The sequence below is a fragment of the Gekko japonicus genome, unplaced genomic scaffold, assembly GCF_001447785.1.
Source record: "Gekko japonicus isolate JY-2015 unplaced genomic scaffold, Gekko_japonicus_V1.1 scaffold644, whole genome shotgun sequence".
NCBI lineage: Eukaryota > Metazoa > Chordata > Lepidosauria > Squamata > Gekkonidae > Gekko > Gekko japonicus.
Window position 1 is genome coordinate 276721 of NW_015160853.1, and position 15858 is coordinate 292578.

At 49.4% G+C, this 15858-nt stretch overlaps 1 protein-coding gene across 2 annotated transcripts in view; it reads right to left on the reverse strand.

Moving 5' to 3' along the window:
• CCNI (cyclin I) overlaps positions 1 to 15858 on the reverse strand; it is a 98131-nt gene that overhangs the window by 34677 nt on the left and 47596 nt on the right. For both annotated transcript variants that reach the window (XM_015421201.1, XM_015421209.1), the window contains exon 2: positions 13081 to 13237. In XM_015421201.1, the coding sequence (XP_015276687.1) occupies positions 13081 to 13194 (114 nt within the window). In that variant the 5' untranslated portion in view covers positions 13195 to 13237. The remainder of the gene's footprint in view (positions 1 to 13080; positions 13238 to 15858) is intronic.

Sequence of the window (15858 nt, forward strand, 5' to 3'; positions counted from 1 at the left end):
ATTTTTGTCTGATCCGCTTGCAACACATCTCCGTACGGCTTTTAAGCCAAAAAGGCTCTCACGAAACTGGCAGCCGGAAAAACCCGGCTCTCCTAAATGGCAGAGAGGATGACGCACACCGTGTAGATCGATGGCCTAGTTCTGACCGTGGGCTGGATCCAACAGAACTTTCTGCTGACAGAAGTGGGGAGAGGATTTCTGCTGATCCCGCCTCCGCGGGTCTCCAACTCCCCTCGCATGCGGCTCCCGAGAGTCCCCTGCCCCCCCAACCCAGTATTTCGGGGGCATTCTGTCAGACTCGGGCATTTGACCAACTGCACCTGTTGTATTTCTACCCAATGTATTGGAGCTTCTGTATCCCGCTTGCTTCCTGCACCCAGCCATTTGTTCGGCTTGCTATTGCCTGCGCCCTTATCGCCCTCGCCTGCCATTGCATTCCTGGGGGGGGGGAGTGAGTGCCTGTAGTAATTTAGGGAGGCTAGCTTCGGTAACTCTTCCATGGGGAATCAAAGACATCTTTCACGTGGGAAGTGTCCTTGAAGTAGAGTCTGTGTCTGGCTAGTTGTTGACCGTATATCTTTCATGGTCTTTGTAGTAATGCTGATTTGTATGAATGGAATTTTGGGGTTGTGACTATACCTGGCTTTCCCACCTTTGCACCTCAGTCCTGACGAAGAGTCCGAACCCACAGCATCTCAAATCTCTAAATAAAACAGTCACTAAAGGAAGTGCGTGTGGAGAGTGATTTGACTGGGAACCTGACACATTCTGAGCAGCAGCAAGAGGGGAGCGAGGAAGTCCCACTCTGCTGACGGCAATGTCTTCCCATCAGCGGGGATTTTTTTGCAGGACCCAGCTCTGTGTCTGCACCATTTCAGATTGCACGTTGGGCTCACGTGGCAGGATCCCACACATACGCAAGCAGAACTGCCTTATACTGAACCATCAAGGCCAGTATTGCCTACCCAGACTGGCAGCAGCGCTCCAGGATCTCAAGCAGAGGACTTTCACATCACCTACTGCCAGGTCCTTTAACTGGAGATGCTCGGGATTGAACCCGGGACCTTCCGCACTCCACGCAGATGCTCTACCACTGAGCTACAGCCCCTACACAAATCCCTCCACACAGGAAACCTGCCTTCAGGGGTAAAGCCGGTTTGGTGTAGATAGAGCCACTTTGGTGTAGTGGTTAAGTGCGGGGACTCTAATCTGGGAGAACCGGGGTTGATTCCCCCACTCCTCCACTTGCACCTGCTGGATGACCTTGGGCAAGCCATAGTTCTGATAAGAGCTGTTCTTGAAAAAGAGCAGTTTCTGTCAAGAGCTCTCTCGGCCCCACCTACCTCACAGGGTGTCTGTTGTAGGGAGGGGAAGGGAAAGGAGTTTGTAAGCCGCTCTGAGACTCCTTTGGGTAGTGAAGGGGGGGGTATAAATCCAACCACCACCTCCACCTCCAAGTTCTACCCTGGTCTTCTCCCTGACACTGTAGTTTTTGAAAGTTTTACGGCCCAGACAGATGCGTGCCTCTTCTGAGAGAACTGGGCCTACGGCATTACGGCAGACGTGACGGAAGGGTTCTGTCATCGGCAAGCACTTCGGCCTCTCCTGTTACTTCCACCCCAAAAGGCACACCCTTCAGAAGCAACTATGTATGAAACAAGACAGTCAACAAGTTGAGAACTATGCTTCAGGCTACGGCTGCCACACCAACAAATTGTGTACGTGAGCCCATTTATACCGGGGGTGGTGATGTATGTCAATGCCGTAAAGCCACAGCCGACTTTGGTGACCACGGCAAGGGGCTTTCAAAGCAAGCGAGAAGCAGAGGTGGTTTGCTCCTGCCTTCCTCTTCCGAGTCATCCTGATTAGGATTTTGCAGACCTCCTTCAGCGGCAGCCATTTTGTGGCTATGCCCACCATGTAATGTCAGAATTCCAAAGATGCCTGCAGGCTAAAAAAGGTCAGGGACCCCATTTTTGGAATCTTTCTTTCCCTCTCTGCAGCAACTGGGAGTTGAACACACAGCACTGAAGAACAGACAGAAGAAGAGTCCTGAGACCTCTTTCTACGAAATCGTCAAGCGCTTCTCGATCCCAGCAGCACTCCCCCCAGGGGGCGTCCCTGGTCCCATTCCTGGGTTTCGGGGTCTGAGCCTCGAAGGACATGGCAATCTTATTTATTTATTTATTAAATTTGTATCCCGACCTCCCCGCCATAGCGGGCTCAGGGCGGCTCACAATATATAGATAGATATAATAAAACAGCAGAATATGTTAAAACACAATTAAATTAAAATCACAATCGCAGCATATAAAAATCACAAATTCTCAGATCATAGATGTTAATAAAAGGTGGCGGCATTCTCTCAACATTTGGAACGGTCGCCTACCACCACAGTCCAGGCTCCTGCCAGGCTGTTATTTGTCGAGTTAGAACTGATGTCGATGTTGGGGCCAGGGCCTTGATGTTAAAAGGCGGCTCCCTAATCGAACATCTGGTGGAAGAGCTCCGTTTTACAGTTTGGAGGAAGAGTCAGGTATAAATCCAGTGAATAATTCCAATCACTTTCTGGAGCCTTCAAGCGACATGACGCTTATGGCATCCAAGTACTGACCCTGCTTAAGCTTCTGAGATCTGAAGAGATCGGCTACACCATGCCTTCTTCCCTCCCCTTGGGAGGAGAAAGATAATTCGGGCCTACAAATGCTGGCAATGGCACATTAGCTGGCCACTGACCCTGCCCTTTCCCCAAGTGCCAGGGACCTAGAGGGAAGAACCTCCACATCACGCTGGGCTTTGGGAGAGGCAGAAGCAGCAGAGCATTTTTACACAGCTTCTGCAGGCTCCAAGCTAAATGAGAGACTTTCCACGAGTCCTCTGCAATTCATGGAGAACGGTCACCAGTGGGGGCTGGGGGCAGTGCTCCCTCTAAGCTGTGGAGTCTTGTGAGCAAAAATTCCACTTTGTGTGTTACTGGCATTAAAATTGTGAGCGAGCGATTTGGCTGCTGCATGAATTAGTTTGCTATGGAACCATCCCTTCCTGAGCTAAGACAAAAATGTGAGCTAGAGGCTAAAAACTGTGAGCTAGCTCACACCAACTCAGCTTAGAGGGAACACTGGCCCGGGCAAATTGGTGGAGGCCTTTTGTACAGAGGACCCCGCCAGTAGCCAGGGCTGGCTTCTAAGCAGCCCAACTGACTGGCCTGCAGTTAGCGAGGACGGCCTCCGAGAGAGGAGGTCGGGATACTTTTGTAAATGGAAATGAGAACCAGGTTCTGTGCAACGCAGGCACTTTGCCAGCAATGGTCATGCAGGGTTTGATGGCTTTATAAACAATTTTTGTGAGCTTATTATTTTTCTTGACGTTCTCAAAGCACAGCGAGATCAATCTATTTATTTTCGGCTTGTTATTTTTAAATGAACGGTCCCCCCCTGTTCATGCAGGCCTCTCGGTTCCGCTGGAAGAGGTGCCAATATGTGTCATGGTGGTTGTTAAAAACTGAGACACGAAGTTATGTCAAACGCTCTGGGCACTCGGGACATATCCTCGGTAACACAGCAGGCCCCTATTAAAGCAGGTGCTTTGTGCCCAGCGTGAAAGCAGGGAAATCAAGCTGCCCAGGATGGAAGGAAGGGGTTTGTACATACTCAAGAGACTTCAAGTATGCAAACAATCCGACTGTGTCAATTAAACAAAAGGAAAAGCCCTCACTGAGAATTAAGCATGCTCTAAGACAGGGGTGTCGAACTCATTTGTTATGAGGGCTGGATCTGACATAAATGAGACCTTATTGGGCCGGGCTAGGTGTGTCATAAAATGTAATGCCAGGTAGCAGAGATATGAACTTTATAAAGAAAACAAACAAAAAGGGGTATTGTTTTCACTTAAAATAAAAACTTGCTTAAAACATTAGCACTCTTGCAATATTTTGTTTATTTAACAGTGTCCGATAACTGACACCTCTTGCTCTGAATTACTGCATAAAAATGTCTGTGCTGTTGCAGTCTTGAGTATGCTGTTCAGGTGTGCATCTGTAAGCTGCAAAGCTACGATGACGCAGCAGCAGCAGAACTGGAAGAAGAAGCAGAAGACAGCCGTTTCCACTGCGGGCCTGATAGAAGCCCTCTGGGGGCCTGATCTGGCCCCCGGGCCGCATGTTTGACACCCCTGCTCTAAGAGGCAAGGAATGTTCAGAGTCACTTAAAGAAAGGTAAGTTTAAAAAGAGGGAGATAAGGAACGTGGCCCTGACCTGGATAGCCCAGGCTAGCCTCATCTTCTCGGATCTCGGAAGCTAAGCAGGGTCGGCCCTGGTGAGTACTTGGATGGGAGACCACCGAGGAAGTCCAGGGTTGCTCCGCAGAGGCCGGCGATGGCAAAGCACCACTGGGCATCTTTTTGCCTTGAAAACCCTACAGCAGCCGCCATGCGTGGGGGCTGTGACTTGGTGGCACTTTCCACCCCCACCAAGGAATACGGACTGAAAGTAAATACTGTGAACCTTCTTCCCACCAAGCAGTTCTGCAAAATAAGAAAAAGTGCGAGAAGAAAAACGATACAAAACAAACAGAAGCTAAATCAAGCCAACTTCCATCCTTTATATGAGCCACGAGTCAGCTTTACTCGTTGCAGAATTTCAGTCGCCGAGATGCAAACATTTTTTGGAAGCAGAACACATGCTGCCTTGAGAAGGCTTCCTTGGCAGAGGCGGGGGCAGATTGTAGAGAATTTTTGGGAAGTACAACTGGTTTTACAGTAGAAAGGTAAAGGTAAAGGTTTCCCTTGCTCGAAAACCAGTCGAATCCGACTCTAGGGATGCGGTGCTCACCTCCATTTCCAAGCTGAAGAGGCAGCGCTGTCCGAAGATGTTTCTGTGGTCATGTGGCCGGCATGACTAGACGCCGAAGCGCACGGAACACTGTTCCCTTCCCACGGAAGTGGTACCCAGGGCTATTTTTGGGCAGGAACGCACAGGAACGGAGTTCCGGTTGGCTCCCGAGTTGGCCACGCCCAGCAGGAACTCATTAGCATAACAGGCCACACCCAACAGCAGAAACTCATTAGGATTGGCTACATTAAGGGTGTGTGGCCTAACATGCAAAGGAGTTCCTGCTCCAAAAAGAGCCCTGGGTTTTGACAACAAACAAGGTAAACAGAATAAGAAGCAAAAGGTGGGTGTGGCTGGATGAGCACACTTCTGGTAACATGGGGGTGCAGCCTAATGTGCTACTGAGCTCTGCTGTCAGGGGTGTGGCCTAATATGCTAATGAGTTTCTGCTGTTGGGTGTGGCCTATTATGCTGGGCTTTTTCTACAAAAAGAGCCCTGTCACTGCCTATTTATCTACTTGCAATTTCTTGCTTTCAAACTGCTAGGCTGGCAGGAGCTGGGGTCAGAGACGGGAGCTCACTCCGTCGTGCGGCACCTGGGTCTCGAACTGCTGAACTACCGACCTTCCAGTCTGCAGTTCAGCGTCTTAACCACTGAGCTGAGTTGCCCCTGCCGCAGGGTCGCTCCGTGTGCCTCGCTCCTGGGGCATTTTAAGACCCCAGTTCATTCCTAGATACAGGCACTGCTGTGCTGGCAGCACACAGGGTGTTTAAACGACATGTGCTCCAAAGGTAATCACTTAGTAGCAGAGGTCATTTCGGGGGGGAACGCGGGGGATCGCAGTTCCCCCGGGTGAGGTGCGGGAGAAGAGGGAGGGTAAGTTGCTTCCTCCCTGCCTCTCCCCACCCCTGCCTGCCTGGGGCCAGGGAGGGCCTTGTCGGGGCTTCCTTGCACTCCTGCCGGCCTTGCAGGTCCACCGCCGGGCCCCTGATGTCAGGGGGTGTGGCATATGCTAATGAGTTATGCTAATGAGTTCCCCTAGCTCTTTTTCTACAAAACGACCCCTGCTTGGTAGTCCAACCCCCTGCACGATGCAGGAACCTATAGATATGGCTGACCCATGAATAAAAAAGCCCTGACTCGGAGGGCCCAGGTTAGCCTGTGATCTCGCCAGATCTCCAAACCGAAGCAGAGAGTACTCAGAAAGGAGACCACCAAGGAAGTCCAGGGTCCCTGAGCAGAGGCAGGCAATGGCAAACCACCTCTGAAACGTCTCTTGCCCCCAAAACCCTACAGGGTCGCCATAAGTCGGCTGTGACTTGACAGCACTTTCCACCACAGTGAATGAAGGGGGGGGGGATCGCAGCGAGTAATGCTAAACCAAAATGACTTTGCGTCAATTGCAAAGTCCAAAGTCCTTCCTTATATATTTTATGTCTACGCCCGCACTGAAACGAACAATGTTATATTACTACAATAAACCTCGAATTGTCAAACACTCAGAGACTATATACGATACCCTGTGTGACATACGTAAGACATTTTTATTTCCTAGTTCCCAGCCATCTGTCTACCTTTTTAAAATCCCAGCCCTGAACTGAAGAATTCCAATCTGCTTAAAGCAGCCGACACTTAAAAAAGAATAACAACCTGATGCTTCGTATCAAGCCGTTTACCAGAAGTTGCAGCCTCTGAAGATCAAGTCTGAAACGACACAGTTTTAAACCAGAAAGAACATCCCAGCCAATGGAAATACTGTGGTGAAAATAAATGCAAAACTGCTCCCAAGTGCGAGACCATGAGGCAGAATGTCGGCAGATAAAACTCAGAGCTCTGCAACCTTTTACAATTAAAGACCCAAACAACATCAAAGTTCAGCGCAGAAGATCAACAAAAAGCCAGAATAAGAAAATCCATTTGCATAACTGAGACTATGCCACTTAATATTAGTAATACCTAAGAAGATGATTAATAATCAACAATGGTTCGGCGGCCCAAACCCTGGCTGTTGCGTGTTCTTTCTGAGGAAGTGACACACACACATATAATCATAGAATGTTAAGAGTTGGAAGGGACCTTGCAGGTCATCTAGTCCAACCCCCTGCACTCTGCAGAAGCATAGCCGAAAGATAGCCCTACGACATACCCGAAAGATGGCCGTCCAGCTTCTGCCTGAAAACGTCCAGCAAAGGGACATCCACCACCTCCCGAGGCAGTCTGTTCCACTGCTCAACCACTCTGACACTTAGGAAGTTTCTCCTGATATTTAGCCGGTATCGACTCCCTTGTAATTTCCACCCGTTAGGTCTAGTCTTGCAATCCGGAGCAAGAGATAATAGATCTGCTCCATCCTCTACATGACAGCCCTTCAAATACTTGAAGACTGCAATCATGTCCCCTCTAAGCCTTCTCTTTCCCAGGCTAAACATCCCCAACTCTTTCAGCCTTTCCTCATAAGACATAGATTCATAAGACTTGGATATGTGGCCTCATCGTACATAATAAATATACACAGCAGCACCTTCGCCTCCTCCATCTGGGCAGAATTTCTTCTCTCTTTGAAAATAAGTTTCAAAAGGCAGTGGTGCTGGTCTGCAGTAGAAGAGTGAGGTTCAAGTCCAGTAGCACCTCGAGACCAACAAGAGTTTCAGGGTAGGGCACCCAGGAGTCAAAGCTCCCTTCGTCAGATACTAGGGAGCTTTGACTCTCAAAAGCTTATACCCAAAAATCTTGTTGGTCTCTCTCTTTGAGCTGTGATGCTTCTTAACACTTTATCCCAAGTCAGTCTAGCTAGCTTTGTATTGTTTGTTCTGGGTAGCCCAGGCTAGCCTGATCCCGTCAGACCTCCTCCTCAGAGGAGGAGGAGACTGGATTTATACCACCCACCCACCCGGAGTCTCAGAGCGGCTTACAAACTCATTTCCCTTCCCCTCCCCACAACAGACACCCTGTGAGGTAGGTGGGGCTGAGAGAACTCTTGACAGAAACTGCTCTTTTTCAAGGACAGCTCTGACAGAACAATGGCTTGCCCAAGGTCATCCAGCAGCTGCAAGTGGAGGAGTGGGGAATCAAAGCCGGTTCTCCCAGATTAGAGTCCGCACACTTAACTACTAACACCAAACTGGCCCTGGCTAGTATTTGGGTGACCTCCAAGGGTCGTGGCACAGAGGCAAGCAATGGCAAACCACCTCTGAAACATCTCTGGTCTTCAAGTCTAGCTCGCCACCTAGTGGTGCATAACGCTAAAAAAGCTAGAACTTCTGGGTGCCTAAGATGCATCTTAGGATCTCCTGGCTATATGACACACACTGCCATACTATCATCATCATCATCATCATCATCATCATCATCATCATCATCATCATCATCATCATCATCATCATCATCATCATCATCATCATCCTAGTCTGACTGCCACCGTCTCAGGCAGAGAGGAACCTTCTCAGCACCTGCTACCCGAGAACCTTTCACTGAAGATTGCAGGGATTAAACCTGGGACCTTCTGCATGCCAAGCAGCTGCTCTGCCAATGAAGTCACAGCACAGCAAAGCACCCTGCATCGTGCAGGAAGAGCTCTGATCAAATGAAGACCAAGATTCCAGTCCAGTAGGGCCTTGAAGCCCAACAAGATTTCTGGCATATGCACTTTCGAGAGTCAAACCTCCTCCTTCATTAGTTCTGAAGAAGGGAGCTCTGACTCTTAAGAACATCAGAAGAGCCCTGCTGGGTCAGACCAGGGGTCCAGCGAGTCCAGCATCCTGTCTCACACAGTGGCCAACCTCTTGAAAGCTTATATCCTGGAAAACTTGTTAGTCCTAAAGGTGCTAATGCACTGAAATACTTGCTCTTCTACCGTAGATCCGCATGGCTACCCAACTTGAAACTGGGTAATAAGAACATTAGAAGAGTCTTGCTGGATCAGACCTCACAGGGTGTCTGTTGTGGGGAGGGGGAGGGAAAGGAGTTTGTAAGCTGCTCTGAGACTCCTTTGGGTAGTGAAGGGCGGGGTATAAATCCAATCTCTTCTCTTCTTCAATGGTCCATCTAATCCAGCATCCTGTCTCACACAGTGGCCAACCAGTTCCTCTGGACAGCCAACAAAGAAGAAGAAGAAGAGATTGGATTTATACCCCGCCCTTCACTACCCAAAGGTGTCTCAGAGCAGCTTACAAACTCCTTTCCCTTCCCCTCCCCACAACAGACACCCTGTGAGGTGGGTGGGGCTGAGAGAACTCTGACACAAACTGCTCTTTCAGGAACAGCTGTGCCAGAGCTTGTGAATGACCCAAGGTCACAAACTCCTTTCCCTTCCCCTCCCCACAACAGACACCCTGTGAGGTAGGTGGGGCTGAGAGAGCTCTGACAGAAACTGCTCTTTTTCAAGAACAGCTGTGCCAGAACTATGGCTTGCCCAAGGTCATCCAGCCAGGTGCAAGTGGAGGAGTGGGGAATCAAACCCGGTTCTCCCAGATTAGAGTCTGCACACTTAACCACTACACCAAACTGGCTCTCACAATGACACAGAGGCCGAGGCGTTCCCTGATGTTGCCTCCTGGCTCTGGGATTCAGAGGATGAGTGCCTCTGAATGTGGAGGTTCCCCTCAGCCACCATGGCTAGTAGCCACTGAAAGGCCTACCCTCCATGAATCCATCTAATCCCCTTTTAAAGCTGTTTATTCCTGTGCAAATCAAAGCTCTCCACCTTACCCTACCAGCCCAAAGTCACTGCCTCTCTGACTTCAGGAGAAAACTCCTTCCCAAGCAAAATAAATTCCTCCGCCACCTGTTAATAACGGACTCAGTGGTTCAATGGAACTAAGAAAACAACCCGGCTCCAATGCTAACGTTATGCTGAGAACGCTAGCTAGCAAAAACCCCGTATGGCTTCTCTGGAGTTGCCGGGGAGGCCGTTTCCATGGTTTTAAAGCACCCTCTGCACAGAGCCTCCACGGAAGCCAAGGAGATTCACGCCCACGTTTTTTTAGGGCTGGCACCAGGCACCAAATCAAACAACCTTACGCACAAATCTGAACCTGCCCACCGCAGCGGGAGGCAGTGAGCCATCTCTAGAAGAGACTGCTTTGTGCGCTGGGGAGGGCGAGCCCAGTTTGATCCAACTTTTTTTCTAAAAAGAAAACTGGCAACCATTAAAGCTTTAGAGGAAGAGCCGCGACACACCAGGCGTTCGTGCTTCTTTTTCAAAGAACTATGAGGCCGTAATAAGGGAAGCAGTTTTCACAGCAGTTGGGACAGGTGGTAGAGGAACAGCGGTTAGGGCCACGACCAGTGTTCCCTCTAAGCTGAGTTAGTGTGAGCTAGCTCACAGTTTTTTAGCCTCTGGCTCACACATTTTTGTCATGGCTCAGGAAGGAGGGCTCCAGAGCAAACTCATTTATGCAGTAGCCAAATCACTGGCTCACAACTTTAATGCCAGTAGCTCACAAAGTAGAATTTTTGCTCACAAGACTCCACAGCTTAGAGGGAACATTGGCCACGGCTGGTCGCGGAGCATCTGCTTGGCACGCAAAAAGGTCCCCGGTTCAATCCCTGGCATCTCTAGTTAGAAGGGTCAAGTAGTAGGTGGTGTGAAAGACTCCCCATGAGACCCTGGAGAAGTGCTGTGGGTCTGAGTGGACAGGATTGAACCTGATAGACCAGTGGGCTGATTCAGTATAAGGCAGCTTCATCTATTCATGCGAGGAGCCCTTGGTTTCTTTTAAGGGCTTGGGGGTTAACGAACACAATGGGGTGCTTTCACACACATCAGATAACGCGCTTTCAATCCACTTTCTTTTTCCTTTCCTGCCTTTTTGGGGATATTTTTGCATTTGTGTGCGTGTGTGAGAAGAAGAAGAGGAGAGGAGAGGAGAGGAGTGGAGAGGAGAGGAGAGGAGAGATTAGATTTATACCCCGCCCTTCACTACCCAAGGGAGTCTCAGAGCGGCTTACAAACTCCACTCCCTTCCCCTCCCCACAACAGACACCCTGTGAGGTGGGTGGGGCTGAGAGAGCTCTGGCAGAAACTGCTCTTTTTCAAGAACAGCTCTGACAGAACTACGGCTTGCCCAAGGTCATCCAGCCAGGTGCAAGTGGAGGAGTGGGGAACCAAACCCGGTTCTCCCAGATTAGAGTCCGCACACTTAACTGCTACACCAAATTGGCTCTCTGAGTGTGTGTGTGCCCGTGCCTGGAAGTCATGGCGACCTCTGGTGACTCCTACCGGGGCATGGAGGACATTCAGAGAAGCGGCTTGATAGCCTGCCTCTGCCTCCCAGCCCTGGTATTCCTTGGAGGTCTCCCATCCAAATACTTGCCAGGGTCGGCGCTGCGAGATCTGACAAGGTCAGACTTGCCTGGGCTACCCAGGTCAGGGCCTTCAATGCTCTTTGCGACTGGATTTTACTGCGTGAAATGGCAAAATCCACTAGCAAACCGTCACCGAAGTGGAGCGAAACGGCATTATTTCACAGTGTGAGAGCTGGTGTATGAACCTGCACAGTGGGGCCAGGCCCTGGCCACCAGGGACAGAGAGGGGAGATGTTTCAGCAAACACAGGGGAACCTCCAGGTCTGGAGAAAATTCCCAAATCAAACAAAAGGGGGGGGGAGTTGAAATGCCCCCCCCCCAACAGAGTACGTCAACTGAGATCTCGGGAAACCTTGCAAGATTATGGATGGCAACTAACACAGTTGGATCCAGCTTTTCATGGGCCTTGGGGTAGAGACTGTCCCAGGCTTCCAAACCCCTACAGTGGGTCTCCCAAAACTCTATGTGGGGCATGGCCTCCCACATCCCTACAGGAGAGGAGGCAGCAGAGCAAGAGATTTCATGCGTCACCCCATCGTTCATCACTCCCTCCCGTTACAGAGTGTGGAGTCGAGACTGGCCCACAACATGGGGGGGTTGGTGGCAGCAGGGCCCCCCCCCAAGTTGTGGGCCTCAGCAGACCCCTCACCTTGCCGCCCTCTGATGCCAGGCCTGCCTAGGAACCGTGACACAGAGAAGGAAGAGAAAGTAGTGATGGAGAGGCCCAGAAATAACAAGAGAAAGGAGCCACAGAGGGGTGGGGAAAGAGAACAGAAGTGGCTAGGGAGCCCAAGGGCGAGTAGATGTGATTTCTTCTCTCTTGTGAGTTTCACAGGTTCCTGTCTCTAGGACAGGGGTGGCCAAACTGTGGCTCGGGAACCACATGCGGCTCTTTCACACATATTGTGTGGCTCCCGGCAGGGCAGCTGGGGAAGCGAAGGGGAGGCATCCTTTTCCTCCCTCCCTCCCTCCCATCCATCTATTTGCTTTCTTTGTTTCTCTCTATTTCTTTCCACCTCTTTCATTCTTTCCACCTCTCTCTCTTTCTCTCTCTCTCAGACAAATAAATATCATTAGCAAACAAACAAATATCTTTGGACAAATAAATATCATTATCAATATCTGTTTTTAACCCCTTTGTTTTTATTGTTGGCAGTCTCATTTAATGTTAATAAAAGGCAAATTTGCATATTTTCTCAATAAAAACATGTGTGAAATATTCATGTCTTGTGGTTCTCAAACATCTGACGTTTATTCTATGTGGCTCTTACGCTGAGCAAGTTTGGCCACCCCTGCTCCATGACATTAATCACCTCCCAAAACTCTGGTAATTTTTTGTTTTTTTGGTTACTAGGTATAAATGCACTTTAAACATTCCACAAGCTTATAAACTCTAATTGCGACTGTACCTTAATCATAAGTGACAAGCCGATACACAATGAGGTCAAGATGTGCCCGTACAGGAAATTAAGGCACAATCTAGGATGCTCCCATTCATTCCAATGGGATTTGCGCAAGAAAACTTTGTGATGGATCATGCCCTTAGACCTCAAGTATATGAATTAGTCTAAGACGTTTCCAAAGAGGACGGCATGGCAGCTACCACCCATCAAAATATCAATTTTAGCAACACAAGAGTGGCAGAGCAGATCTGAATTAAACTGTAGCAACCTGCGTGCTTCTAATATCAGTGATTTACCATTATAGGCAGAACAGCACAGTCTGTGCCCTTAGGCTCTGGAACAAACATTCCACAAACAAAGCATTATTCATTCTGGTGAATTAAAAGGCTAGGTCCCACCTTGACATAAATTGCTGGGATTTGTACTGAATGGGTTTTAGCTATTTGCTAAGCAAAGAAGTACAATCCATCAGGCCTGGTCCCTGTGAGTACGAAAAGGCACATGGCTTCAACGGAGGGGAGGAAGAATGAAGAAACGTTACCTGATTGGGCTGAATTTTGGGCACATGAACTTTCCACATCTGAGCTTCCCTAGAGATTGCCATCTCCAGGAGGAGAGACAACCTCTGGCTCTCCAGGGGTCCTGAAAACTTCATGGTACCCCTTGGGTCTGCCTGCCACCCAACTGGATACAGCTACCTGCAAAAACAAAAGAAGAAGAAAAACGTCAGTGATTCAGCCCTGCCAAGCACGGACAGTAAAGCATGGAGGACCTTAGTCCTGCAAAGGGACTCAACCTGGAGTTCTCCGATAACAATCCTGCGTGATAAATCAGACTGAGAGATGGTGAGGCCTGTGGACAACAACAGACGTTCATCCGATTAGAATGGAAGGTTTCCATCGGCCACATCATTGTATCGGCTACCATTTATGGGGGGGTGGACGACAACAAGGAATGGAAGCCCCCTCCCTTGCTAAAAGAGCACATATGATTTGTCACTCAACAACAGATGTGAATTACAAAGTAATGCCTTTTAGAGGGGAAGGTTCCCTCTCTGAGCCTAACTGTACGTTATGCTATTTCTAGATCCTGTTAAATCAGATGTGTGCCCAGAGTTCTGTGTTGAGATTTAATTCTTGGGTCTGTGGAGGCCCCATTCCTATCTAGACTGCAGCAGGCAAGGAGAGGGGCGTTGAAGCTTCCCTTCGCCCTGCTTTCCCTATCTGAAATATCAGCTCCCCATTCCCAGGGAGCTGATATTTGCCCTGCTGTGGAAGCATAACATGAGTAGCCCACCAGCGTAAGTTAGTTGGGGAATGCTTGAGGACATACACCAGCTTGTAAGTTTTCCCAACTGGGCAAGGCCACTTCAGGAAAATGGCACAGCAAACAAGAGAAGAGGAGGAGACTGGATTTATACCCCGCCCTTCACTACCCAAGGGCGTCTCAGAGCGGCTTACAAACTCCTTTCCCTTCCCCTCCCCACAACAGGCACCCCTGTGAGGTAGGTGGGGCTGAGAGAGCTCTGACTGAGAACTGCTCTTTTTCAAGAACAGCTCTGACAGAACGATGGCTTGCCCAAGGTCATCCAGCGGCTGCGAGTGGAGGCGTGGGGAATCAAACCCGGTTCTCCCAGGTTAGAGTCCGCGCACTTAACCACTACACCAAACTGACTCTCAAAGGCTTAGTCCGCTTCTCCCTGCCCACTGTAGTGCCAACCTGAATCAGGCTCCCACATGTCTGGGAATGCTTTAACATGGAACTCTCAGTACAGTTCTAGTTTAACAGGGCCCAGGGCAGTATACACGTACTTAGGGTAGGGCTGCCAAGTCCCCCACCCCAGCCACTGGTGGGGAGTCGGAGGTAGGGTTGCCAACTCCAGGATGGGAAACTCCTGGAGATTTAGGGGTGGAGCCTGGGGAGGACAGTGACCTCAGTGGAGCACAAGGCCATAGAGTCCACCCTCCAAAGCATCCCTTTTCTCCAGGGAAACTGATCTCTGTAGCCTGGAGATGAGCTGTAATTCCAGGGGATCCCCAGGTCCCTCCTGGAGGCAAACATAATTAACTTAAGGACCTTCATCCCTGGTTTTCAAATTGTGTTCTGGCGAATTATTAAAGGTTCCTCAATAAAACGTCAGCCAAGGTAGGCATCCCTTTTCATACAAATGTGTCACCAATTTCCCCCAATGACGTTCAGAACAGAGGAACGCATGCGCAAAACCATATCCTTAGTTAACGCAGAGTAGCTGGCAGAAGAAGAGGTCTCCCCCACCAACCCCGTGTGAAGTTACAGCAGGCTCTCAAACATTCCCCAGAATCATCTGCAACATGTGAGATCTTCTTGGCCTCCGGATCAATGCAGGAAGGATCCCCCAAATTTAGAACCCTACTGTTGTACCATCTGTAACCCTTAACCAGACTTGGATGCAGAGAGAATATTGTAAAACAAAGTAGAAAATGCATTTTAGGTCATCGGCTTTGTGTTTGTTTACTGGGGAAGGGGGAGGATATAGTTGCATCGGACAATGTGGATTTCTTCCCTCCCTGGAATTCTTGTGTGAGAGATGACTGACTAGACCAGAGCTATATTTGACAGCTAATCTTGCCAATAAAATGGCCCGGGCGTTCCTTCCAACATCCTCCGAGATCAACCACATGCATAATCTTGCATAAACACACAAAATCCATCCCACACAGTGAGAGTTTCCACTTGCGCTATTCCTGGTTCAGAAGTTAACGCTGGTAGATAATTGAAATGAAACAATATAGTTCCTTAATTTCTCAAGGCTTTAAGAAGCGTCACTACGAGTAGGCAAACAAGTGATCTACAAGGAACATTCCAGTTCCCATCAGGAATTTCCCCCAACAGTATTGGCTGATTTATTATAAAATGGTGGGAAATGAGCTGAGAACGCTGCCGCCGCAATCCAATAACCATTTGCAAGCACAGAATTCGAATGAACATGAGAAGTCCCCTTGCCTGCAAGCGCTTCCCCATTTATTTCGAGGCATCTAGCGTTCTACAGCAAGGGGGAGAAATGACCCTGCTTATTCTTCTAGACCAGAGGTGTCAAACTCATTTGTTGTGAGGGCCGGATCTGACATAAATGTCACTTTGTCCGACTGGCCATGTGTGCCATAAAACGTAATGCCAGGTACCCGAGATAGAAACTGTATAAAGGACAGCAGCTGGTAAGTGCTGAGTTGGTGTGTCCTCACTGCCAGGTTCCATGGGCTGGGGGGATTGCAGAGGTTCTGCTTGACTGCTGCAGACAAGGCTGTTCCGCCTGCTGAAGCCACAATCAGAGTGGCTCCAC